The sequence below is a fragment of the Triticum urartu genome, chromosome 3A, assembly GCF_056163025.1.
Source record: "Triticum urartu cultivar PI428250 chromosome 3A, HENAU_Tu73, whole genome shotgun sequence".
Lineage (NCBI taxonomy): Eukaryota > Viridiplantae > Streptophyta > Magnoliopsida > Poales > Poaceae > Triticum > Triticum urartu.
This window is the reverse complement of record NC_141875.1, coordinates 55,534,225-55,561,714: the sequence shown is the minus strand read 5'-3', so window position 1 is coordinate 55,561,714 and position 27,490 is coordinate 55,534,225. Positions and strand designations below refer to the sequence as shown.

Below are 27,490 nucleotides of genomic sequence, written 5' to 3'. Positions count from 1 at the left end.
AGTTAACCGATGAATTAGAATCTGGCATTCCAGTGCCAGTGGCATGAAAGAAACTGGAGTAAAATTCTTTTTTGCCCCTTTTGCTTTGCATCATGAATCTTGATTTTTCATGCCTTTTGTACCCATAGTTTTCTCTAGCAGCGGTAACCAAGTGGAACATGTCTGTTTCCAGGGGGGAGGTAAAGTGGTGATAAGGAATCAGGCAAAGTAACAAGACGAGAAAGCTCATCGGCTCAGCCTATGTTTTCACCCTCTTTCGTTTAGTATTTCCAATAATGCTAGTTCCTGTTGATATCTATTTAAAGACCTGACCGCAGCTGAAACCTCATTGCCATCGTTAAACGCACTGGTCTGGAAATCAAAAACCTGTGTTGTGTTTATCTGAGCTTTGCAGGGACATGGGTGGGAGGAATATCGGAGTTGCTGTGGACTTCTCATCGTGCAGCAAAGCGGCTCTGCGATGGGCGTCAACCAACCTTGCCAGGAGCGGTGATCAACTCGTGCTGATCCATGTCAACAACTCCTACCAGAATGAGCAAGGAGCGATGCATCTCTGGGAACAGAGTGGTTCACGTAAGTCCACCGACAACCCCTCTTGTTTACCGTGTATTGGAATCTGCAGGATAGGTATAGCGAGTGCTGCACATGATTACCTCAAGTTCTATCTATATTTGCTTCTGCCAGTTTCGAACTGATGAACAAACTCTATACGTTGGCGTTCTCCATTGTGGTATCAAATTACCATGCTTCTGAAATGGCAATTTCTTGTGGATTTCAGCGCTCATCCCTCTGGTAGAGTTCTCGGACCCCCATGTCACCAAGAAGTACGGCCTGTCACCGGACAAGGAGACGCTGGAGATCCTGGCCCAAGTGGCACATCAGAGCGGGGTACCAGTTTTTTCATCTTCCACCCGCAGAATTTTGTACTAGTAATCATAACTCCTGATCAAATTCCTGTGCTAGATATCATTCCTGTCCGCTGATTGCCGATTGTCTTGTCGCCGAAACTACGTGATTCGCAGGTTGAGGTCTTTGGGAAGATACTCTACGGCGACCCGACCAAGAAGGTGTGTGAGGCAGTCGACCTGGTTCCCCTCAGCTGCCTGGTCATCGGAAGCAGAGGCCTGAGCACGCTCAAGAGGTATGCATACCCACAGGTTAAGTTGTATGATTCTTAATAAAAGTTAAAGAAAAACCCTGCTCCTGTGATTGTGGCACGTCCGGTTCATAGCCGAACTTTACCATGATTTGTCGAGCGTGCGTGCGGTCGATGGTTAAACCGCGCGCACCTTAGCTTGATGGACTTGAACCTGTACATGACCATGGTGCCTTTTTGGTTCTTGGCGGCAGGGCTCTGATGGGGAGCGTGAGCACCTACGTCGTGAACCACGCGGCCTGCCCGGTCACGGTCGTGAAGGAGAACATGTAGTCGCAGCTTGCTACCGATGATGATACATATGCCGTCTGCAGTCTTGAAAGGAGATACATACAAGAAGATAATACCGTCTGCAAGAACAATAGTAGCAACGTGTAACCAGTAATAATAATAGTATGACAAATAAAGTCTGCTCGGCGTGCACTCCTCTTCTGTATCTTGAAAAGACACATGCTTCATCTAAGCATTTGTGATTTGTGTGACGGTGGTGTGTTCGCCCGCGTCTGCTTTGTATTCTCACAGATACTATATTTCATAGCAACACCATGACATTGGACTCCGAAATTTACTTGGAAGCTATGATGAAATTACAAGAAATGTTTCTTAAACAAGAAAATACTGTACATGGAATGTGGAGTGTAGTTCATCATAGCAAACACTGGGTTTTTGCAGCTTGCCGTTTGCCGTCTTAATCGTCCATTACTTGATCGGTGCCGCTTCATCACCGACGAGGTCCGTCTACGGTCTACCTCGGCGGCGTTTCATTCGATGGCCACATGAACGCAGCCAAGGCCGGCGGCCGCATGCTCGCGCGGCGCGTCGTCGTACCGTCCCCCTGCCGCGGTGCCGCCTCCGCCGTGCCCGCGGCCGCCGCGGCGACGCCCCAGCACGTCTCCCACTACCTCGCGAGCAGCCCGAGGGTGACCTGGGAGGCGCTCTCCGCCGCGTTCCCCGCCGCCGCGGCGCCCGAGGGCCACGTCGACGCCGTGCTCCTCTCCCTCGCCCGGAACCCCAGCCCCTCCTCCTCCTCCGCCGAGACCGTCGCCAAGAACGCGCACAGCTTCTTCCACTGGTCCGCCGCCTCGTCGCCGTCGCCCCACTCGCTCCGCTCCTACTGCCTCCTCGTCCACCTCCTCGCCCGCACGGCCCTCGTCAGCCACGCCTCCGTCCTCCTCCAGGCCGCCATCACCAGGCACTCCTCCTCGCCCGCCTCGCACTTCCTGGACGCCTTCTTCGCGGCCTACGAGGACAGCGGCACCGCCGCGACGGCCCGCGGACTCCACCTCCTGGTGCACGCCTACGCGCGGCTCCGCCTCCCGGAGGAGGCCCTCGAGGCCTGCCGCTACCTGGCGCTCCGCCGCGTGCTCCCCTCCATCTCCGCCTTCAACGCCGTGCTGCACGCGGCGCAGCGCACCGGCCGGTTCCGGGTCGCCTGGGAGGTGTTCGAGCTAATGACGCTCAAGCGGGTGTACGCCAGCCAGGCCACCGTCGAGCTTGTCGTCGGCGTGCTGAGCCGGGAGGGTGCACTTGCCAGGATGGCGGCCCTTGTGGAGAGGATCCACGGCAAGAAGTGCGCGCCGGGCGTCGTGGCCCACGTCGCGCTGGCGCTGTGGATCTTCGAGGAGGGGAGGACCGAGGAAGGGATCTTGCTGCTCAGGAGGATGCTGCAGAGGAACATGGTGTTCGACGACGTTGCTTACTCGCTGATGGTGCATGCTTACTGTCGTATTGGTGATCTGGAGTCGGCACGTGAGCAGTGGGACGGCATGGTCCGACGAGGCTGTCGCCTGAACCCGTTTGTGTATACTTGCCTCATCGGAGTACATTGCCGTGAGGGCAATATCAGTGAGGCCATGCAGTTGCTTCAAGAAATGCTGTCCATGGGGTTGAAGCCGTATGATGCTACATACAGTCACCTCGTCACCGGGTGTTTTAGACATGAGAGGACAGATGAGGGCTCGGAGTACTTCGACAAGATGCTCCATGAAGGCCTTGTGCCGGACATTGGCACTTGCAATGAGATCTTAGAGGCGATGTGTGGTGCTGGACAGGTCGGCAAGGCAAACGAGTTGGTGACGGCAATGATCGACAAAGGAATGATTCCTGGTCAGGATACATACTGCAAGCTCATTGATGGGTACGTCAAGGTTGGTGATGCGGAAGGTGTTGTCAAGATTTATCATGAGATGGAGCACAGGGGACTTAACCATGGCATCGAAGTTTTTACCTCCCTGATCAGTGGCCTGTGCCAGTGTGGGAATCCAAAGGAAGCTGAGAAGTTTGTGTCTGTGATGGAAAGGAAATTGCTGGCTCCGACTAGTGACATAAGCGATATGCTGATCAGCAGTTACTGTGAGAAGGGTAACACTAAGAGCGCACTTCGGTTATATGACAGGATGATTGCACGGAGCGAGAAGTTAATCCCCTCTGCGGATACATTTATGATGTTGGTGAGAAGAGTCATCAAAGTAAAGACATAGTTCCCATAATACCTGATCTCGCAGTTAGATGGTTTGTGCTTGATGGGAAAAAAGCTAAAGGGGGCTGAAGGATAGGCGAAGGTAAAGAGGGAGAAGGTTGCTATTATTTAATATAAGATTGGTCTACATATTGCACTTATTGTACCTTCGCAAAGGAAATGGTAAAAATAGTAGGCTAGCCAACAGCAAACCACCATGAGGCTGCTGAAAATAAAAAGGACATGTGAGGAGAAATTAAGGCCTCCCTAACTCCCGTGAACATGAAACCTGCTCTATGAGTGAGGGGAGGAATTACAAGAGAATCCAATTTTCTTTTCTCGCCTTGTAAGGCAAACAATCTGAGATTCTAGTTGGAGACATGTTATTTTCTGCTTGTGTGCAAGTGGATGAGGCCAACCTACGATGCAGACTCCCTTGGAGTCCAGACAAGATTATTGTTAACATAACTACTCTATGAGTGTATGCTGCTCCTAGGACCTTTTCAATGCAAAATGGATCACTGGATTTCTGCTTGCCTGTTACTGTAAGGGTTTGTTCTTCTATGAAGCACTAATGCACTGAGCAGGAACTGGTAAATGGTAATCTTTTTCCAGTGCTGATGATGACATAATGTATGATAACATTTTTAATGCACTGAACCATTATAATGTCATTCACATGTCTATAGCATTGTTCAGTGTCATCTATCAAACTGACTCTGAATTCATTTTTTGATTCAAATCTTGCTGATGTTCAGTGCTTTTAAGTTTTCTTGCTCTCATTCTTTTCATATTGTGATAACGGAAGGCCTCATTTCAGTCAACAGTTAACTTCCGACATTCTGCTTGACCTAATTATAGCTTGCCCTCTTTGCTTTTGGCATGTTATAAGTCTGTATTTCCTGGCATGTTATAAGTCTTGTTCTCTACTTAAATGTGTGCACACCTGTAGGTGATATGGGGCTGCATGACTGTGTTTAAGGTTGGCAGTAGGATTCTATAAGGCATATGACAAATAGCGTCTGTATATCTTTTGGTGATGGAACATTAAAGATAACAGCTAATTTTGTTTGCTGGACTGGTTAATGAAAACTGAGGGCTTTCGTTTTCAGAATCAGGCTATCTGTAATAATGGACATGCTGTTCTCATGTGTGACATCTCTTATAAGATATTTTTCTTTGTTAAAGAAATACAAAGTCTGCTGTCATTTAGTTTGCAGTCCTTGGATCTTTTGTCTATTGTACATGTGTGTAGGTTCTGGTATATGACCCAACATCACACCTCAGCGGGACACAGTTTTTACTGTGTTGGTTTTCTACTGCAGCAACCAATAGATCTCTGATGCAGAAGACACAGGTTTGTCACCAGCCAAACTAATGCTTGATTTTTACTTATGCTGCCACTCTGTGCTAGATGTCCATGAATCTGATGCTAGCTCTTAATCACTTGAGCGATTGATGTGTCAAGAAAATTAAGCTGATCGTGCTCCGGTGGCGCTTGGTGCTAGGCGAGGGGGATCGAGCCGAGCAGGGGGGCGCCTTGCGGGAACTTGCACGCAGGAGGGGAGGGCAGGCCATGGCATGCTCTGCAAGGACACGTGGGGGCTGATGGCTTCAGGTATGACTTGTCTATACTCAAAGTGGTCAGTATGACCAAAACCTATAGGAATAAAAGTCTTCATTAACTCTCCTCCTTTTCATGTTACCTTTTTATCTGGATCACCAACGCCGGTTTACTTCTATTGTGGGGACCTTTAGAGGGCCAAGATGAACTTTCATCCTAGCTCAAAAAGAAAATGAAAAAACTTTCACCAGCTGTCCATACACTGACAGTGTTTGGCTAGACACCTTGGTTGGCATGGGGTCCTCCAGCAACGTCTTCGTCTCTTTGATCCAGATTTAGTAGAGGCTTCGACCCGGTCACGACAAATCATCTTTCTCACAGCTAGCGAGGGCTCATGGGCTAGTGAATGTTCGTTGTAAGATAGTCATGAGCCGACCTAAAGCTCAACCTGGTGTACGTGACCGCCGACTACACCAATGGGCAGGCTAATGGGTATCGCTTCCCCCTTGGTTTGGCTCCACCCCTTGACCCCTTCAGGCTCCGGGTGAATTTTTTTATCTGTATCAGCGTTGAGTTTTGATCTCGACTAATTTGGTATTTAAAGCCATGCTGCAAAACCATTCATCTAGAAAAGGATTGCACTCTAGAACGCTGAATTCTAGTAGTGACTGGGCACTCATAATTAACGAACTCTCATTTATAAAAAGAATGATAAAAATGTACGCCCATTGTATCGATAATCGAAGCACTCTGATTGTCGTCCATGGCATGGCATAAGGATATCCCCAACAATGGACATGGGCCAACCGTGGGCCACAGTCATAAGAAAATGCATAAGGAAACTGATAATACTGAACGGAATACAGTGTCTATTGCGTGGAACTGGTTGGTACACATACCAGCAGCATGTCTGCTCAGGTGTGAGACTGAATTTCCGATAAGGACACATCCCAACAAAATGTGACCTTTTTTTCCCTGTCTCATCTCTCCCTTCTAATACTTCTCTCTTTCACAGTGGGTCCACATGCCATCTACTCCACATAACCTGAGTGATGATGGGGATCATTCTTTGAATGTATTTGAGTTTCCATGGTCTGTAGGGCAGGCTAGCTCGATTACGACTTAGTACAAATTTCCAAAAAGAGCTGCCAGCTCCCATTGTTCGACTCCAGGAACCAGATGCATGACCGGTAACATTGTGGCAGAGGATTGCCACACCATACATACGATATCTCAAGCCTAGTCTGCTCCTCCCGTCACCACATGTATGAACAGCAATATTCTCAAATGAACATCGCGTCCAAACCCATGTTCCAGATGTGCGTCATGGTGGCCTCCCTTCTCATCGCCTCAGGGGATGTTGCGGCTGCTAGACAACAACATGCTCGAATGAGAGGTATTGCTATGAACTTTCCAGTGCTAAGTTATGCAGTTCAAACATGCATCAATCTGGAAATAACCTTGGCGGAATGCTAGGTGTTTGTGTTACTACATGCCTGCACTGCATCTAATATGAATAAGTTGTTCAACAGGCTTCGTTTTGCTGCGGATGCTTGTGATAGCCAACCTCTGGATAATATGCAGCGGCAGTGTTCAGAAACAAGTTCTCCTGCCAGGGTTCAGTGTCTCTGAAAATGATTACATCGATAATAATGGAACTTTTCTGTTGTCCAATGGCTTCGTATATGGCTTCGGCTTTGTAACCAGTAGTGTGTCAGAGAGCTCCTATCTTCTCTCGGTGGTGCACCTAGCCTCCACTTCTGTCGTCTGGACTGCTAATGCTAACTCTCCTGTTTCTCATACGGATGCCTTTGTGTTCGACAAGGATGGTAATGCCTACCTGCGGTCTCAAGGCTCCACTGTCTGGACTGCCAATCTCTCCGGCAAGGGCGCCTCTATTCGGCTGCTGGACTCTGGCAATCTTATAGTGCTCGGCAAAGACGGCTCTTCTCTTGTATGGCAGAGTTTGAGCTATCCAACGAACACACTTTTGTCTGGCCAGAGCTTCACTGATGGGATGACACTTGTGAGCCAGTCCAGCACAAACAACATTAGTTATACACTTGGCATCACATCAGGGGACATGAGGTTGTACGCAGGCTTCCAGAACCCCCAACCTTACTGGTCTGCTGTGCTGGATACAAGGTTGCTCGTGGACATGAATGGCGACATCTACTCTTCAAACCTCAATTCAACTTCGTGGTACTTCTATGATAAATCAGGGTCTCTTCTATCACGGCTTAACATTGCGCAGCAGAATGACACATTGGCTGTTGTCCTCAGCGACAATGGATCCCTTTCCTTCCGCATCCTCCTACAGATTGCCGATGGCACGCGCTACATGGCTAGTCTCCCATTCGCAATCCCGGAGGACTCATGTGACATGCCAGCCCAGTGCGACCCCTATTCCGTTTGCATTAGTGGAGCAGGATGCCAGTGCCCGTCAGCACTTAGCACCTTTCCAAACTGCAACCCCGGTCTCATATCACCATGTAACTCAAAAGAGGACTTTCAGCTAGCTCAACTGGATAGTGGAGTTGGGTATATTGGCACTAGGTTCACCCGGCCCTTGGCTAGAACAAATATCATAGGATGCAAGGATGCATGCATGGGCAACTGCTCGTGCATTGCCATGTTCTTTGAGCAAAAGTCAGGCAATTGCTTCCTTTTCAACCAGATCGGTAGTTTGCAGAAGAAAGGTGAAAGGGAACCTGCTTCTGTATCTTTTATCAAGGTATCTAGTTACTGTTGTCATTGTGGTCGGACCGTTGGCTGTCATAGGGGTTCTTGTTTATGTTGGCTTCAGCATTTATCATCGTCGTCGGAGGCAACCTTCACCCTCACAAGAACAAGACGATGGGTTTCTCCGGACGATATCTGGAGCACCAATGCGGTTTACTTACACGGAGCTCCGAGGTGCTACAAACAACTTCGCTGACAAGCTTGGTCAGGGAGGATTTGGATCCGTGTATCTCGGAACACTCCCAGATGGGAGTAGCATTGCTGTAAAGAAGCTGGAGGGCCTAGGCCAAGGGGAGAGAGAGTTTCGTTCTGAGATGACAACAATTGGCAACATCCACCACGTTCATCTAGTTAAACTCCGGTTTTTGCGTCGAGGGGGCACAAAGGCTTCTTGCGTACGAGTACATGCCCAAGGGGTCTCTAAACAGGTGGATTTTGAGTACTAGAGTGGATGCTCCCCTTCTAGACTGGGATACAAGGTTTCGCATTGCACTTGGAACAGCAAAGGGGCTGGCGTACCTCCATCAGGACTGCGAGTCCAAGATTATACATTGCGACATCAAGCCTGAGAACCTTCTACTTGATGAAAACTTGCATGCAAAGGTAGCTGACTTTGGGCTTGCCAAGTTGATGAGCAGGGAGCAGAGCCATGTTTTCACCGGGCTCAGAGGCACACGGGGCTATGTTGCGCCCGAGTGGATCACCAACCACGCCATCTCAGATAAGAGCATAGTCCTGCTCGAGATAATCAGCGGAAGGAAGCCTCGGAGAAGGCCCATTTCCCACCCTTCGCTTTCAAGAAGCTGGAGGAAGGCGATCTTCGCAATATCGTCGACGCCAAGTTGGCGTACGGCGATGGAGATGACCGGGTGGAGATAGCTATCAGGGTCGCTCTGTGGTGCATTCAGGAGGATTTCTCCCGGAGACCTTCCATTTCGAAAGTTGTCCAGATGCTCGAAGGCGTCTGTGATGTGCCGCAGCCACCGACGTCCTCGCATGTTGTGGACCGGCTCCATCCGAATGCTTTCAACCCGACTGATACTCTACTTTCAGCTGTGCAGCTGTCTAGTCCCAGATGATATACTGGAATAGATGTCCGGTTGCGCCCCCGGCTACCCCTTGTTTTGGCAGCATACTGTATCTCTCAGTAATGTGATGTACTGCTGGCCTGCGTATATTTGATGCGTGAAACCGATATTGTTTCCGGTCCGTAGCTCTGTGTTTCTGGAGCTGCTCTTCTGTTTTGTTGGCTTGTTGCTAGTGTTGGTTTGATTTTGCCGGTCCTTCAGTGGATATGTACGGGGATAGTAGGTTTACGCCCCGTAGGATGTGTTGGACAGCGAATGCATTGCAGCAGATTTCCCATTAGTGCCATAACTCGATTTTCTCTTTCTGCCTCATCTTGGTGCTCCGTGAGTTGTAAGCAATTATACTTGCGTTGATCAATTACTGGGAAGGGACAAGCCCACTTGACAAAATAAAAAAGTATGGGTACGCCAAAAGTTTTAAATAGCAGCCGCAACAGCGGTAGCGTCTCAGGTTGTGCTAGAAAATCGTTTGCGTGTCTTTTTGAACATAGTATAATTGAAGTCGCTGACATACACGAGCATACGCTTATCCCTATGAGCACTCTTAAGAGACTGGGCCAGCATAGCATCTCGAGATTTTACAAACATCGCAGCCGACAGGACCGTCTCCTCCCATTGAATGTACATTGCCGGAAGCCTGAAATAACACCAGGAAAATGCGAGCATTGATGTCAAGTCTAGGACTTGAATCCTGGTAAGCTGTAGATACTAACCATCTAACCACGGGTTGGTTCAAAAATAGTGTGCTTGTCAGACCGCTATACCATCCGCTATCCGCAACATCGCCCGCTACATGTGCTTGTCATATGAAAATACCCAATATGGACCGAGCTTCATGAAGGCCTTAATTTGGAAACTAAGAAAATTCAAACTTTTCAGTATCAAAAAATTCTGAAAGAAAATACAGATATACCTAGAGACATGGTGTACACGTGTAAGTGTGTAGGTCGCAACAGTTAACACGAGAGCTACAAACAAAAGCGAATCTGCGGCTCTTTACCATACGTAATGTTCATCCTCAAAATCTTTTTATGTTTGCAACTCCGCAACTCAAGGTATTTTATCGTGAAATTTTACACACATTTTTTTAAGAATTTTTTGGAGATGAAAAGTTTGAATGTTGAATAACATGCGGTGTACGAGCTGGACTTGGGCGGAGTGGGCTAGTAGGGTGCGTGTACTCCTTGGAATAACATGCGGTATGGCAAAAGATGACGATGCCATCGTCCATTGGTAAAACCATGGGACGTGCAACCTATTTGTTTCTCCAACGGGGATGACGGGATGTCATTCCATCACGTCTATCACCCCAACCAAACCGTGGTGCGTCGCAAAGTCCACCGAAAGTGGCCGCCTCCAGTTTCACCGCAAGCCGTTGAAAAAATCCATTTCCCTTTTGGAACATTCGCGGGAGGGACGCGGCTCCGTGTATCATACCGGGGTAGCCGTGCAGTGGACATCTCTCCCTCCCATTGTTTAGTCGGCCATCTCCCGTTGTTTTGGCAGCGGCGCCGAACCCGCCCTCCCAAAACCGTTGGCGCCCACCCCACCTATAAAACACATCACCTCAACCAAATTCATCATCACACACACACACACACCAGCAAAAATATTCCAACGAAGCAAGAAGATCATCGATCGATCTCCAACTCCAACAACTCCGGCGCCGGGCCTTGATCGGAAGGGAAGAAGGAGGGATGCGGATGAGCTGCAACGGGTGCCGGGTGCTGCGCAAGGGGTGCGGCGAGGGCTGCACCATCCGCCCCTGCCTCGGGTGGATCCGGAGCGCCGACGCGCAGGCCAACGCCACCGTCTTCCTCGCCAAGTTCTACGGCCGCGCCGGCCTGCTCAACCTCCTCGCCGCCGACGACGCCGCCCTCCGCCCGGCGCTCTTCCGCTCGCTGCTCTACGAGGCCTGCGGCCGCATGGTCAACCCCGTCTACGGCTCCGTCGGCCTGCTCTGGTCCGGCCAGTGGGGGGCCTGCCAGGCCGCCGTCGAGGCCGTGCTCAAGGGCCGCCCCATCGTCCGCGTCACGTCCGACGCGCCTCTCACGGCGTGCGACATCCGCCACGTCGCCAAGGCCGACCGCCCTGCTGCGGCGACCGACGCGCTCCTCGGCGTCTCGCGCGCCGGGCGCACCGGGTTCAAGCGCGCGTCCTCCTCCACGGCCAAGTCCAAGTCCAAGTCCAGGACCTCCTCCGGCGCCAAGCGCGACGATGGGCTCGACCAAGCGCCGAGCCACGAGGAGTCGGCCGGCAGCCACGACCACGGCAGCCACGTTGAGGACGACGGCATGGCAGTCGAGCAGACGAGGGGAGAAGAGTCGTCCGAGGGCACCGAGGTTGACGCGGGCTCGCACGTGAGCCAAGCAGAGGACAGCCCCGTGCCGCCGGTCGCGGCCCAGGACGAGGAGGCACATGACGACGAAATCGGGCTGGAGCTGACGCTGGGGTTCCAGCGCGTGGTGGCGAGGTCGCCGCCGGCAGGGGCACGCTTCGGCGCCAGCAGCTCGAGCGCCGAGTCCAGCCACATCGGCCTGCTGCTTGAGCTGCCGGTGTCATAGAGGGAGACGCGGAGGGCGACAGTGCCGTCCTTGAAACTTAGCTGCTGAGATAGAGTCATCAGTTTTGGGATCGTGTCATGCTCCTTCGTTGGTTTCCGTTTTTCTTTTCCCCATTTTAGAACAGAGATAGCAGTGGAATTTTGTATACCTTGTGCATCTGCTGAGTGCCTTGTTGTTAGGGCCTCTCTGGATATATCTCATGGTATGTTACTCACAGGAATGACACTACTAGCTATGATGTACTGATTTCAAGTCATTAGAGCAACTGTCATATGGCTTCAATCAGGATAATAATTGTGACTTCAATCGGCATAACAACATCTAATATAATGATTTTGACCAAGCGGTCAGCTTGGTAAACTACCAACAAACAATTGCAATAGTAGTATATTGTTGATTTTGACCCAAAGTTGTTGTATGCCTCTCTCCGTCCGTCGACATAATTTATGGAACTCGCTCCAAAACCAAGCTCGTAACCTTCACATTTGAAGGAGATCATGTTTGGAGCTCACTCCAAATCCAACTACGAGAGATGAAGTTTCAGCCTCTTCCTTCGCGCCACATGCGGGATGTAAAGTAGGCCGACCTCCCACGCGCCATTGGCGACGGAAACCCGACCGTTATTTAGTAGTCGAATTCTCGTGGGAGCCCATGAGATGGCGTCATGTGGCATCAACTCTTTTTTTTTTGAAAGTATGTGGCATCAACTCTTGATTTGCGTGTGAGCAGGCCGAGTGGAGTCGTTTGAGCAGCCAAGAGGCATGTGAATGGGCCGTGGCAACTTTTCTCATCGGGAGACGAGCCCCTTGACCACTAATCGTCAACCATCTCCCCAACTGCCCTCTTTATGGTACACGCGTTGGCCTATAAAGATTAGCGCCATTATTGCATAATCCTCTCTTACCCGTCTCCAATCCACTTCTTTGGCTCCATTAGCACAGCGGCAAGAGCTTCCCCTCGTCTTCGGTTTTCGGGATGAGGTGGAGGTGAAGAAGTCGGTAGGTCCTTTGCACCCCTTAGACTAGGCACAATGAGAGTAACTTTAACAGTAACATCGAGTCCAACTCAGTAAATTTGCTTATGTGGCAATGAGTTAATGAGGAGAGAGGTAGTAGTAGTAACTTAGCTAGTTACCATAATATCACATGTCCCAATGCAATATGAGTCTATAACCTACTCCCTCTGTAAACTAATATAAGAGCGTTTAGATCACTACTTTAGTATTCTAAACGCTCTTATATTAGTTTACGGAGGGAGTAATAAATAAAGCTATGCATGTTACCACACTTATGTTAGTACCCACTATGAAGGTAGTAACATGGTCTAGGAATACGTATATGTTACTAGTGTATGTTATTCTTCATTGTGGCTAGTCTTATAGGACTAGATGAACGGGCCCTTGAGATGACTGCGTAGATGTGTACACGCAAATGGAGTAGCAGATTTGGACCCCGCGCCCACCCCCACTCTTGCCGGCGTGGATGAATGGCCGTTCTAGGATGACCTCGCCGAGGTGCATTTTTTGGGCCACCGAGGCCGGCATTGCCACACTCTACGCCGACGGCGGCGGCGGATCGTGATGATGGACATGGCCGCAACTATTAGGTAATTATTAGTTTGTGGTCTATCAATGTGACTAGTGACTCAAAAAATACTAGGAATGAAATCGAACTAACGTTTGGATTAAATATGTTGCCTTTCTGACGAATGTGTGTTTGCATAAAACTGCCGCGGCCCCCATATCCATATGGAGAGCGCTCCATATCTGTGTGGAGAGCGCTCCATATCTCGTATGATAACCGCACAATACATATGACGACTCTATTAGAGTTGCTCTTACAAGTACAAATGTGTCGAATTAGAGAAGCGACGCCACGATGGTGTAGCCATAGGCTGTGTGCTGTAGGTGGAGAGGGCATGGGAGAGAGAGGATGACAGGTGGGCCCTACACCAGGTTAACAGTTGAGTCAAACAATATGAGTTTTCCCATGCCATGCCATCACTTCTAGCCGGCCCTTGTCAGATTTCGTGTCAAAACGAGCTCAACCTAGCGTCTAACGTTTTCGGCAAAAAATTACTGAGCACCGGTGGCTTTTGCAAATTGTTAGTTGGGTGGTGGGTTTTTGAAAAATAGACCGCAATTGTTGTGGTTTTTTGCAATGTAGTCCTATGCGGCTACCTGCCGCGCGCCTTTATATAATAGAGTACGAGTCCAACAAACCATACTAGCATATTTTGTTTAGCCAATGCAAAAAGGAAATCAGCTTTTTTGAGCTTCTAAAATGTTGTTTCTACCTTTTCATAAAGTAACAGGCTCCCTCCATGTATGGATCTATTTCGCATTTTCAGATAAACATGAGCCTATACTGGTAGAAATTGCAGTGTTCATGCCTTCACAAGTACTTGGTGCTTTTTTTGCAGCACGAGTAAGACAACATATATGAATGATTGAACAATTATAAGGGCACCAAGGAGGAATCATTGTATACTAGTAATTGTAACCGTAAAATGGATAGCCTACACACAAACTGAAGCTGACACATATAAAGTACTAGTCAGAAACGCCCATGTCAGATTGTAATACTATTTTCCAGTGGTAATGTAGAAAAAGCACATGGATTCCTCACGTACGTTATACCAGCTACAGCTGCAGAGCAATTGCTTACAGATTCCTGAAGGATCACTTCTCGTTGAGCTTCTTCATATGCCTCTTCAGCCTCCTTGACAGTCGTCTTTGACTCTTAGCCCTAGATTGATACATAAACACAGTTCTATTATAGAAGCTCCCAACAGTTTTCTTCATGATCCCACAATCTTCATATTTACGCGCATCAGCCACCAACGTCGACAGTTCATCCGCTGAAAACATCTGAAACACACACGGGCTAGCTTCAGCGACTCACTCGAATGAGCGACAAGTTTCCATCATACGCAGCACATTCTCAAAAACATTATGCTACGATTTGCCTCGTGCGGATCGCCAAATACAATCTTCTCTTCTGGGAAACACACCATCTTCAGAGCCGTTGCCATTTTCAGCGTGTCCCAATCCTGGGAATTTATGGACGATACCACCTGGAGGAAGGCACTGGCACCGCGCCAGCTCTCACCAATTGCCTTCAAACATTTATCACAATCATTCAGCATGCATGCCGTCTCGATAATGCACTCGTTAACCTGGATACAAAGAGCACTGCTCCGTCAATGACCGATGCATATCAATTAGGCGAACTTGTTACAGTTGAAGCTTTGATCAGCGGCAAGTGCACAAACTTTCAGAAAGTGTGTGTTCATGGACTGTGAGCGATAAATCATTAAGCATTTTCACACCAGACATACGAGAAGGCAAAGTGGTGATCTCACATTGTCGAGTTTGATATCATCGAAGCCATATCGATCTACAAGCATTTTCAGCCCTCGACTCGTCCGAAGACACTCCCCCTCAGCTTGCTTTGACTTCTCTTCGGGGAAAATACTATGCATGAGATAATTCAGGCCGCGCATCACGTCCAGTAGAGTAAATTGCAAAAAACCATCACAATTAAAGACCCTAATTCAGAAAACCACCACCTTTCGTTATTTTTCCAAAAAACCGCCATGTTCGTGCTGACAGTTTTCAAATGACGCTGATTCGCTTGTTTGCCGCGTCTGAGTGCAAACCTGACCGGTTGGGCCCGCTGTCAGGGGCCACGTGGACAGGAGGCGACGGCGCGCGTGACGGGCGCCGTTAGACGGCGTCGCACAAGACCTAGCGACCCGGTCCAGCCGCACCCAGTTCCCCCCAAATCGCATCTCCTCCTTCCCACGACTCCGCCCTAGCTCGCTCCCCTCATGGCCACCGGCGGCGGCGGCGGCTGCGCCGGCTCAGCCGGTGACGTCACGGACGGCCGCCACATCTCCATCGTCGATTCTACGGGCCGCTCCGCCCTTCCTCGCTCTCCCACGGGGCCCCCTGGTTCGATTGGAGCCGTTCGATCTGCCGTTGCCGGCGGTGATGAGCGCGGCAAGGATGGCAGCATCTTCAACGCCAGCGTCGATGACATTGAGTCACAAGCCGCCGCTAAGTTGGCCCAGGTCTGGAAAGCAAATCCAGGGCAGAGCCACCACTTCACTTCCGGCCTCGGTGGCATTGAGTGAGTATTTTTCTTCCCTTTTCAATGAATTTTCTTGTGATTCTGGTACTGTAATTGTACACTTGGTGTGATTTTGGTAGTGTTTTTTCTCTGTTTGTAGTTCAATTTAGGATTTAGGGTTTATGTCAACTAAATTAGGGTTTGTAGCTTTACTCATTAACTGAATTATGTTGACCTGGTTTGTAATACATTTTAGGAACTAGTGTTTGTAATTCTACAATTGCTCTTCAATTTAGAAGTTCTATTCATTGAAAATTTAGGTTAACTGAACTTTACGCTAACTGAATATGAGCTCAATTCACTGAACTGAAGTTAGTTTCAATGTACTGTTTACTTAATATATCTCCTGACTTAATTAACAGTTAATTCCATATGATTGCAACTGTTGTTAACTGAATTTACTGAAAACTGATAACTGAACTTAGTGGTTAGTGTTAACTGAATTTACTGACAACTGAACTTGCTGTTAACTGAACTTGCAGTTTGGGTGAAGATGAACCTTGGGATCTTAGGTTCCATTTCCAAGGTTGTGACAATCTGGAAAGGACCATATGTGAATCAGATATCACATATATCAATATGCTAGCTATTATTGGGATAGAGGGGTATGGTCAAAAGGACTCCATGTATTATGTGAAGCAACATGGTGTGGGGATGGCAGGCATGCAGCTAATAAAATCTGAGGAAGATGTAGAAGAGATGCTGATATTGTATGAGGACAAGAGGTGTGTCACTATCACAGTTATGAAAGGAAGTGAGCCTGACATGCATATCAACATTGGAGATGGATGTGAGAAGCAGATACCAATTTCTAAGATTGGTTCTCCTAAGGTCTATAGTATAGATGATGCAGGTGTGCTTTATCAAACTCAGAGCAGTGAACCACAGCCAGACATGTCTGCTCCTCTTATCAGTGCACACACAGAAGATTCATATGGAGAATATCTTTACACACAGGAGAGTTGCAATGTTAGAAATTGGAAAGACATATCAGGTGTCACAGAGTTAGATGATTTTCTTACAGAGTTTGCTGATGACATGCCAGCAGTGCAAGAAGAAGATAACATGGAAGAGGAACAGGAGGAAGAGGAGCAAGTGGAAGAGGAGCAAGAGGAAAAGGAACAAGAGGAAGATGAGGAAGAGGAAGAGGAAGATGAGGAAGAAGATGCAGACTTAAACCAGAAAATAAAAGATTTGAAGAGGAAGAGAGTTTTTGAGGGTGATTGTGAGCCAGAAGACTTGTTCTGTGAGATTGAGGAGGAGGAGGAGTCTAGAGAGGGGTTTGTTGAAACACCACATCTGCAGAAATTGCCTATTAGAAGAGGTCCAACAAGTAGATCACATTGCAGTTCACAAGTTGAACTTGAGTCAGACTATATTCCAGTAAGTGATGAAGATATGAATGATGAACTTTATGTTGATTCAGATGAGGAAGTAGTAGTGTATTGTCCCACATCTGGTAGAAAGTCCAGGGCAAAGAAGAGGAAGGCCAGGATATGGTATGATGAGAAAAGACTTGAGCCACAATAGCAAATATGTTGGCACATGTGTTTCCTTGATGTTTACCAATTCACAAGAGCTTTGGTAAATTTGCATGTCACACAAAGAAGGAACTACCATTACCACAGGAACAACAAAGATAGGATCATAGTTGATTGTCTTGAGGAAGGCTGCCCCTTTCACATGGTTGCATCTGTTATTGCAAATGAAAAAACATTCTGTATTAGGAAGCTACAACTACAACATACATGTGCTCCAAGTGGTGAGAATTGTAAGGTTCCTGCTAGGTTTGTGGCCAAAGCAGTTGAAGACAGCTTGAGGACAGATCCTAGAGCAGGTATTGAGACTGTCATAGACAAGGCAAAGGAGAAGTATGGTGTGGAGGTTGGAAAGATGAAGGCTTATAGGGCAAGGCAGCAAGCTCTCAGTGTTGTGCAGGGTGACCAGGAAGCACAATACACTAGGATTAGAGACTATCTTCAGGCTGTTTTGGACACAAATCCTGGGAGCAGATGCATTGTGACAACTAGAGTGGTGAAAGAACATCCAAGCAAAAATCCAAGATTTCATAGGCTTTTCATTTGTCTAGCGGCACAAAGAGAGGGTTTTCTTAAAGGATGTAGACCTTTCATTGGTAGGTTTTTTATGCACCAAAATGTTATGTTTCATTGGTATGTTTCACTTCTTTGTTTCATCTTTTTTGTTTCACTTTTTCAGGTCTTGATGGGTGTTTTGTGAAGTTAAACACAGGTCAACAAATCTTAGCTGCTACTGGCAGAGATGGAAACAATAATATATTTCCTTTGGCCTTTGGAGTAGTTGAGAAGGAGGACACCCCTACTTGGTGCTGGTTTTTAACTCAACTGAAGATAGTTCTTGGGGGAGAATCAGGACACTTTGGAAATTACACAATAATTTCAAACAGGCAGAAGGGAATTTAGATGCTTTACTTACTAGTTGTAGCACAAATAGTTCTAGAAAACTTAATTAGGCTTTTGATTTGTGTCATAGGGCCTGCTTAATGCCATTGACCAATTATTTCCAAATTGCCCTCAAAGATATTGTTTAAGGCATATTTATGCAAATTTCCAAAGTGCTGGCTTTAGAGGAGATGAACTTAAGCAATATATGGATGCAGCAGCTTATTCTTATACTAAGAATGGGTTTGATGAAGCAATGGCAGAAATTAAAAAGGAAAGTGAGGAGGCTTGGGCCTGGCTGAAGGGAATTCCTGTAGAAACATGGGCTAGATATGCTATGGACACCAACTGTAAAACTGACCTAGTAGTGAACAACATTAGTGAGGTGTTCAATAGGATGATATTGGATATTAGGGGCAAACCCATTAAAACAATGGTTGAAGGTGCTAGGGCCAAATTGATGGTGAAGTTCAATGAAAAAAGAATTGGGGGGGAGAGTGCTAGATGGACAATTACCCCAACATATACAGAAATGTTAGAGGAGTCAAAGGAATGGGCTAGGAATTGCAAGGCTATGATGGCTGGGCCAGATCTATATCAAGTCAACAGTGGTGAGAAATCTTATGCAGTAAACTTGAAGAACTAGACATGTGGCTGCAGAAAATGGGACATGAGAGGTGTACCATGTAATCATGTTGTATCTGCCATCTACAAATCAAAACAGCAGCCTGAAGATTTTGTACATCAGTTCTTCAAGAAGCCTATGTACTTAGAAGCTTACAAGCCAATGATCTACCCTGTTCCTGGACCTGACCTGTGGACAAGAACAGATACAAGAGACATAGACCCCCCTGTGTTCCATGGGAAGAAGGGCAGGAAGCAGACTCAGAGGAGGAAGGGGCAGTTTGAAGTACCAAAACCCAAGGACACTTCTAGAATTGGAACAATAAATTGCAGCAACTGTGGGAAGCAAGGGCATAGGTACACAAACTGTGGTGTTCCTTTGAAGCCAACCCTTGTAGCTAGGAAGAACAAGCATAAGGTACTCAAATTAATGCACATCTTTGCTCTGTTTCACATTTGACTGAAAAACTAATGCACATCTTTGCTCTGTTTCAGGAAACAAGATCTGCACCTATACCTGCAAGAGCTCCAGCAGCATCTTCTGGTGGAAGAGCTGCATCTAGAGCTGCTGCTGTACCTGATCCAACAACTGCTCCAACATTTGGTGGAAGAGCTACATCAACTGCTGCAAGGGCTGCAACTACTGGTTCAAGACCTGCTGCATCAACTGCTGCAAGAGCTGCATCAACTGGTGGAAGAGCTACATCATCTGGTTCAAGACCTACTGCATCAACTGGTGGAAGAGCTGCATCAACTGCTGCTGCAAGTGCATCAGCTTCTTCATCAAGGGCTAGGTCTACATTTGCTCCTCCAAGGCCTGCTACTACTGCAGCATCTGGTTCTTCAAGGGTGAGGAAGAAGCCAAGCAGACTTAGGGATTACTTCTATGCTAGTGGCAATTAGGCTGGCTATTGTGGTTGTTGTGGTGTTGGCAACTTGCATTTTGTTTCCCAGGACTTGCTAGAGTACTCTGCTTGCTGTGGTGTTGGCAAAGTTTTATGTGAACTTGTTGTGATATTGGCAAGATTAGTGGAACTTGTCATTTTATGTGAACTTGCTATCATGTTGGCAAGATTTGTGGAACTTGTTGTGATATTGGCAAGCATAAGGTCATGTTTGTTTAATGTGAACTTCCTGTGATGTCGCTAAACATTATATGATGTTGTTGTTAAATATGTTGAATGGTTATCACAAAGTGTAGATGCCCTTTCGTTGACGGTTGTCGAGGGGCTACGGTTACCCAAGCATCACTTAGTGTTAGCCAAGCCTCTCGACGGCCGTCGACGAAAGGCATCCATCACTTAGGGTTAGCCAAGCCTCTCGACGGCCGTCGACGAAAGGCATCCATCACTTAGGGTTAGCCAAGCCTCTCGACGGCCGTCGACGAAAGGCATCCATCACTTAGGGTTAGCCAAGCCTCTCGACGGCCGTCGACGAAAGGCATCCATCACTTAGGGTTAGCCAAGCCTCTCGACGGCCGTCGACGAAAGGCATCCATCAACTAGGGTTAGCCAAGCCTCTCGACGGCCGTCGACGAAAGGCATCCATCAACTAGGGTTAGCCAAGCCTCTCGACGGCCGTCGATGAAAGGCATCCATCACTTAGGGTTAGCCAAGCCTCTCGACGGTCGTCGACGAAAGACTCGACAAAATGACATGAAGTATATGATCAATTTGGATCACAATGCACATTAACAACACAATAACATATGATCACATTGAGCTAACATCATAATTCCTAGCCTCTCGACTAGTGTTCACATCTTACATAATAATCCATTACAATTAAAGATCATACTACTAAGGTCCTGATTAATTCCATTACACAAAACAGAGTACTTAGTTCAACAGAAAGTACTTAGTTCAACAGAAACAACATAGTTCAAGACAATACAACCAAGCAAACTTAGTTCAACCTTGTTGGCCGCATACATTATGCCAACAAATTACTCACTCATCACAGAGTTCTTTGATTTTCCTCAACTTAACCTTGTTTGCCTCCCCATCCTTCAGCAAATCAGCTATGATATATTCTAGCTTTTTCTTCTCTTTCTTCATCTGTTCAATCTGTTGAAGACCTTCATCTGCTACATGTTTCTTCCAATTGCTAAGAAGTTCATCATTGCTCTGCTTAATGACTTGGAGTGCTGTCCTCAGCTCATTATTGTCTTTCTCAAGCTTAGCCATCTCTTCCTGGGCTTGAAGTACAGCATTCTCTACATGACCATCCTGCATAATCTTCTGGTAATTCTCCCTCATCACATTTTTATGAATTGTTGCAAAAAAAATTGCTTGTTTCCTTAATGTGGTTGTGGTGCTTCTCCTGGATTAGCTTCTTCTCTTCTGCCAGTTTGAGTATGAGCTTTTCTTTAGCTGCATTCTCTTTGCTACTCTGCTCATACATATCCCAAAGTTTGCGAAGTGCATTTTTCATGGGTTCTGGCCATTCTGGGTCAATCCACTGCACCAGACCACAATTGTGTCCTTCCTGTGATAACAATAATTACTTAGCATTTATTAAACTCAAGAGAAATAGTTCTTACTACACCATACTGAGCAGCAGGACAACACGTTCAAATAAGTCAATTAACTGAGCTCATAACACATTCAAGAGAAATAACTCTGACTATATTCAGTGAACATCTATATATATTCAGTTAACTGAGCTCATTTAACACCTATATTCAGATAAGCATTCATTAAAAATGATAGATTCTTTCCTCATAACAGCAGATAAAACAACATATACAAATAACTAAGTAAACAGCTATATTCAGTTAACAGAGAAAAAACATATATTCAGATAACTGAGCACCAACTACAAGATTTGCATAATCTTCATCTCTTCAGTTAACAGAGAAAAACACATATATTCAGATAACACCTATATTCAGTGTACCATGTAAATTGCAAATACAGGACCTACAACTAACCTCATTACCGCATCCGTAAAACCTACAGCCAGTGTTTATTCCTTGGAAGACAACAGCCCTCTGCACAGGAGCGTTGTGACAGCACAACGGCCCTCCGGCCACAATGCCGCACCACTCTGGGTCAACAATGGTCTGTGGGATCTACAATAGTGCAATACAGCAGATACGGTGCTCAATCCCCAATCACAGAGGTGAAAACAATGCTCAAATCGAAGAAAACCCTAACCCTAATTTGCGAGAAAATGGTACTCACGTAGGTTTCCTCTGCGTGCGACTTGAAAAGGGGGGAGACAGATTCGTCGCTGCTGGTTTCGCCGTCTTTCCAGGAGACCATGGCTGCGGCGAGCGGCGGCCGGCGGCGAGAAACGAGCGGCGGAAGGGGTCGGAGGCAGAGACCTAAGCGAGAGAGAGAGAGAGAGGGGGAACTGAGTGCGGCTGGACCGGGTCGCTAGGTCTTGTGCGACGCCGTCTAACGGCGCCCGTCACGCGCGTCGTCGCCTCCTGTCCACGTGGCCCCTGACAGCGGGCCCAACCAGTCAGGTTTGCACTCAGACGCGGCAAACGAGCGAATCAACGTCATTTGAAAACTGTCAGCACAAACGTGGCGGTTTTTTGAAAAAAAAACGAAAGATGGTGGTTTTCTGAATTAGGGTCCCTAATTGTGGTGGTTTTTTGCAATTTACTCCGTCCAGCACAGGTTCGTCAAACAGGCAGGGTATTCCCTGAAAAAAGCCACAACAAAAATGGTGCTCAAAATTGTTGAGCCAATGGGGAAAAAACACGGAGCTTATTACACTTACCAATCTTGCTTCAATGATCGTTTTATATTCAGGCTTTCCAACAGCCAATTTCTGCCCGGGTTGGTGCCACTTCAAGAGCATGTCAGTAAGCTGACTGTCGATACCATCATCGAGGTTAATGGCAGCAGCCTTGTCTGTAAATACTTGGAAGTCTTTTCGCCAAATTATCTGATAACATAATGAATATGGACAAGGTTGTCAAACAGGCTAAAGAAACAAGGATTCAGACATCATGCATGTAGAATCAGTAGTTACATCTCAATTGTACAGATACTTATGGGTCTGCTTGGTTGGTGTACTAAGGTTGCCACCATTGACCAAGCTTTTAGCCAAACATACAGAGGTTAGGCGATCAACTTTGCCACCACGCGGAAGGGAATCTTGCAACATTTTGTTAGAACACTAAGACCGCAAACCCTACTATATTCAAATTATTAGGAATTATAAATATTCGGAATACCTCATTATGGAATTTATACATGTATTTATACATGAAATTGCTTTACATGTTAACATGGAGTATATGCTTAAGGAAGTTGGTCGATTATCAGTGGAATACAATACACTATTTATATCGGAAAGACTATTCAGGTACACTGATGATTGGAAGGAGCTAGATTGTATAATTAGATTACAGCCCTAATGTTGATCTACATAGAAGAATTTACACTCTATTATGGCGCGTTGCTCACAAGCGCATGCTCCGGTGACATAACGGGTAAAATCCATTAACAGACAAATATGATCGTGGTTGGTAATTTGATCTGGACTCTATCCTGGAACTAGTTGTAACGATTAGGAATCTTATCTGTATAAGAGGTGGACTCTTTGAAAAGACATATAAGAAAGTTCCTACCCCCTAGTCTCAGATACGCGAATTGTGAACGGCACCACGGATAAGCCAGAGGAATAGGGGGTAGACCGCCAACCCTAATGTTCTAACACATTTTCCTAGTCAGTGACATGTGGGACCTATGTTGCAGAAATGGAATCTTCCCACATATGCGACTTGACCACACTTATGTCCTTGTGTGAATTTTAAAGTCCAATTCAGAATAAATTCATGTGTTAAGGTAATAAAATGCATGTTGAACCATGACAGTATTTTTTGGTGGTAGTACCATACCATGTATGGGTTCAATCAAGCACTGAAAATAAGCCTGTGGCGGTTGTTCTTTATTAGTATACATGTACCAACATCACATGACATACTCCCTCCGTTCGGAATTACTTGTCGCAGAAATGGATGTATCTAGACGTATTTTAATTCTAGATACATCCATTTTCGAGACAAGTAATTCCAAACGGAGAGAGTATTTCTTAAGGTTAGCCTTACGGGTTAGAAAATGCATTTGAGCATGTTAATTAAGCAATGAGCCTGTGTTCAGAATGCTCTCCTTATAATGCCAAACAAGTAACAAAAAATGTCAATCATGCACGACGATGCAAGTTCTTTTGAGTTGGTGTTAAGCAACATTAAGAAATTACAACAATAGAAAGGGAAAAACGAAGGTGGAACTAACATGGTCTGCCCTATTTTCCGTGACGAAGTTTCCCCATAAATTCTGCATGAGAGAGTGAGGATCCAGAAAAAAGTAGGTCAATGAGAACAAGAGCAAGGTTAAAAAACAAGATCAGCAAAGCACAGGCTAGTGACGCAAGTCACGCAAGGAAGAACAAAGCGCGCACCTTCATGGCGTCTGGTTCGTAGAGACTGATCCCGTCAGCATCTAAAGTTGCAAAGCCAGAGGGGGTCTCGAACAGCACCATGATCAACAAATTATCCCCCAAATCGGCAACTGCGCGTAAACAAATGAAGCAAACTCAAGAAAAGCAGGATTATTTGAAAGTAAAAAAACAGTGTGTTCACAAATAATCAACCATATTCAGACTTAAGGCATGAAGCTAGTAGTGCTGCCACCAATATAAGCACTGATATGTACCAAAGTCAATACCTATTTTCAGAGGCGTAGTCAGGCCCTGGGCTACCAGGGCCATGGCCTGGGGCGTGCCGGCTCGCCCCTTTGTTGATTGTAGCTACATAATCACTGTTTGATACTCCCTTCGTTCGAAAAAACTTGTCCCTGAAATTGATGTATCTAGCATTAACTTTGTGCTAGATACATTCATTTGAGAAACAAGTTTTTTCAGACGGAGAGAATATTGATTACTATTGTAGCAATGATGTTGGCCTGGGGCTTGCCTCCAACCTGGCTACGCCACTGCCTATTTTGGGAGGGTAACATCTACTACCGGTTTCAGTTTAAATCAGGTTCGTGGGTTCTTAACCGTCCCATCCCACGCGTACCCCAAGCCATGGATCCGACGCCTTTGGCCGATCAGCCGCAGCATAACAAGTTTGGCGGCGCGGCAGATGGCTCCACTAAGTCAGCCCCTACTATCTTCCCGAAACCTGACTCGCCTGCGGACGTCGGACGGAATGGGAGGAGCAGATCGATCGAGCTTTCGGCGTCGAGTCCGAAGTGACTTCGTGGGCGCAGAAACATCATCGCCACAGCTACTACTACGTGTACCGCGGTTACAAGGTAGGGTTTCCTTTCGGTGTGCGAGAGATCTCGAGTGATGGACGTGGTCGGGCAGTGGCTCACCTATCCTGAGATACGAATTCTCCGGAGGAGGAGGAGGCCGGCGTCGCCGTCGACGCCCTTGCACCATCGAGGTCGAGGCCAAGGCCGGATTAGCCGAGGAAGTGCGTCGGGGCCGCCGTCTGCCCTTTCGCCCCATCGCTGTGCGCCCGTGCTTACGAGAGGTGAGAGGTTTGCCGCCTTGTGTAGAGTGTTTTTTGTTGAGAGTAAATAGGGTTGAGTAGGTTACAGCCTTGTTTGGTTCGGCTGTGAATTTCTAAAAGCAGCTATGGAAAATCTAATGTGAAAAATATGTAGGTCATTTGACAAACCAGCTGATACAGCTTTTTCAGATTTTGACCCGCAGCGAAATCAGATTTTGGAAAGCACGTCCTGAATTGCTTCCGCTTTTGGTTCAGATTTTGGCAGCGGATTTCTGAAATCGGATTCTGCTGGGTTCGCCCTTTGGTTCAGATTCTACTACGCGGCAGCGGAATCCGTCGATAAAAGCTGAACCAAACAAGGCCTACGTCAGCGGTTCTTTCTTTTTTACCCAACAAGGTTTCTTAGGCCATCTCTTATTGTGGACTAAAATTTGATTATATGTATTTAATTAGAAAAATGTACAGTATGTATTACAAAAATTATACATTGAAAACCTCTTTCAAATGCAAATTCAACAATATATTTTTTGCAATGTATATTTTATATATTTTAATTAAATAGATGATCAAAGTTTGACGCAAAATATGAATGGGCCTGATAAACCTAGACGAAGATAGTACTTAGTTCCACCCAAGAACCATATGCACGCCATGATACACGCCACATCCACAATGCTGGGACTAGCGAGACGTTCTGCTCCGACCAGCAAGGCAATTTGCTGGAACCAGCAATCCACGTGAACGGCAATAGTACAAGCCAGTCGACGTGCACATCGATGAGGACAAGAAGGGGAGGGGCGACAACGGCGCTACAAGCTTTGATACCACTCGGCGTGGGGCTGGATGAGATGCGAGAAGAGAACGACACGGAAGGGTGATTCAACGGCTATCAGCAATCCAGTTGTATTATGATGGAGGCGACCGATCTGGTCCCTGCGCCGATCAGCCGGCACCTAGCACTGCCATATTTTCTTTTACCGGCTCTCCTCGATACAGTGCACTAGGCAAAAACCATATATTTGACCTCAGGGCGAAATCAAATCACAAAATGATCTGCTCTCGAAAAAATTTCACTCTGCTGACCCTTTTGTGTGGCGCCCGACAGCTAGGCGCCACACACCACTGTGCAGCGCCTCTGCCTTAGGCATCGCACCTCCTGCCAGCGTGGCAGCCCTGGTTGGGTTGCGGCCCCACAGACAGCAGTGCAGCGCCCAAGGGATAGGCGCCACACTGTGTAATGTGCAGCGCCTATGGCTTGGGCGCTGCACATTGACTTAAGCCGCATCGGGCCAGCCCCTCCCAGCAGTTCTTCCCCCTCTGAGCAGTTGCTCTGTTTACAGAGAGCGGCGGCAGCGGCGCTCCCTTCGGATCCCCCCACACCCCTCTCAGATCTGAAGTTTTGAGGCACGGATTCGATCTCCAATCCCTCCTACTAGGTAAACTCCTCTGTTCCCTTTCTTTTTCTCCGTAAATGCGTTGCAATTTTAGGGATTTGCCCAAGATTAGGTGGAACCTTTGATTTGCTTGGTTTGGATCTTTGTTTGCCCAAGATTAGGTGGAACCTTTGACCCCCCCCCCCCCACACTATATGATTCTTGTTAGTGAAACCTAGATTGTAAATTTTTTTAGATATATATGAGATGCCTAGTTTTGTAGATAATTATGAGATGTTGAGTGTTGTAGCTATATGTGAGATGTTGAATTTTTTAGATATATATTAAATGTTGAGTTTATTTGAAATATGAGATGTTGATTTACTTGAACACATATGACATACTAGATATATATGAGAATTTACAATCATTTATTCATTGTGTGAGAAGGAGATGTTGAGATTCTTGTAGATGAATACATATGAGATGTTTAGATGAACACATATGAAATGTTGAGTGTTTACCGATATTTGAGATGAACTCATATATGTTTATTGTTTGAACTTTGTAAGGATGGTTTGGCTTCTCGACGATGTCTACGACACGAAACACCGGGCCTACATGATGCGTGAGAAGGAGATGGTAATAACGAGTAATCTAAATATTTTGCCTTAAGTTGAAATTTACATGCCCTAAGATTTGTCATTACTTGTTTTTTGCAGAAGCTTGAACCTTTGAAGATTCGGTATCACGGGGTCTCTGGTCCTGCCATGCCTTACGATGAGCGGTACACACCGTATATCAAGCAGGCAGGACTACTCCCGTGGATTCAGGTGGTCAGCCGGTCCACGCCGAATCTGAACGCTCCACTGGTGTCCGCTCTTGCT

The 27,490-nt window shown here is 46.8% G+C and overlaps 4 protein-coding genes and 1 pseudogene across 5 annotated transcripts; 4 read left to right on the top strand and 1 right to left on the bottom strand.

Moving 5' to 3' along the window:
• Positions 1-280: 280 nt before the first annotated feature.
• Positions 281-1,705, top strand: LOC125542774 (universal stress protein PHOS32). Its single transcript, XM_048705945.2, has 4 exons — positions 281-573; positions 779-888; positions 1,023-1,141; positions 1,351-1,705. Exons 1-4 carry the CDS (start codon positions 399-401, stop codon positions 1,427-1,429), a joined length of 483 nt encoding a protein of 160 aa, XP_048561902.1. The 5' UTR covers positions 281-398; the 3' UTR covers positions 1,430-1,705.
• A 137-nt stretch (positions 1,706-1,842) lies between these two features.
• On the top strand, positions 1,843-4,288 carry LOC125542771 (Pentatricopeptide repeat (PPR) superfamily protein). The gene has a single exon (XM_048705942.2). It carries the CDS (start codon positions 1,933-1,935, stop codon positions 3,634-3,636), a length of 1,704 nt encoding a protein of 567 aa, XP_048561899.2. The 5' UTR covers positions 1,843-1,932; the 3' UTR covers positions 3,637-4,288.
• Positions 4,289-4,430: 142 nt separating this feature from the next.
• Positions 4,431-10,423, top strand: LOC125542769 (G-type lectin S-receptor-like serine/threonine-protein kinase SD2-5; annotated as a pseudogene). Its single transcript, XR_015618144.1, has 2 exons — positions 4,431-6,574; positions 6,711-10,423. The product of XR_015618144.1 is annotated as a G-type lectin S-receptor-like serine/threonine-protein kinase SD2-5 (transcript).
• Positions 10,424-10,561: 138 nt separating this feature from the next.
• Positions 10,562-11,828, top strand: LOC125542773 (uncharacterized). Its single transcript, XM_048705944.2, has one exon. It carries the CDS (start codon positions 10,706-10,708, stop codon positions 11,570-11,572), a length of 867 nt encoding a protein of 288 aa, XP_048561901.2. The 5' UTR covers positions 10,562-10,705; the 3' UTR covers positions 11,573-11,828.
• Positions 11,829-14,252: 2,424 nt separating this feature from the next.
• Positions 14,253-25,226, bottom strand: LOC147978506 (uncharacterized). Its single transcript, XM_087546336.1, has 8 exons — positions 25,091-25,226; positions 24,171-24,280; positions 24,005-24,046; positions 22,482-22,649; positions 22,376-22,403; positions 14,936-15,087; positions 14,540-14,749; positions 14,253-14,441 (listed from the first exon to the last, which is right to left on the bottom strand). Exons 1-8 carry the CDS (start codon positions 25,224-25,226, stop codon positions 14,253-14,255), a joined length of 1,035 nt encoding a protein of 344 aa, XP_087402462.1.
• Between the last annotated feature and the right edge of the window lie 2,264 nt (positions 25,227-27,490).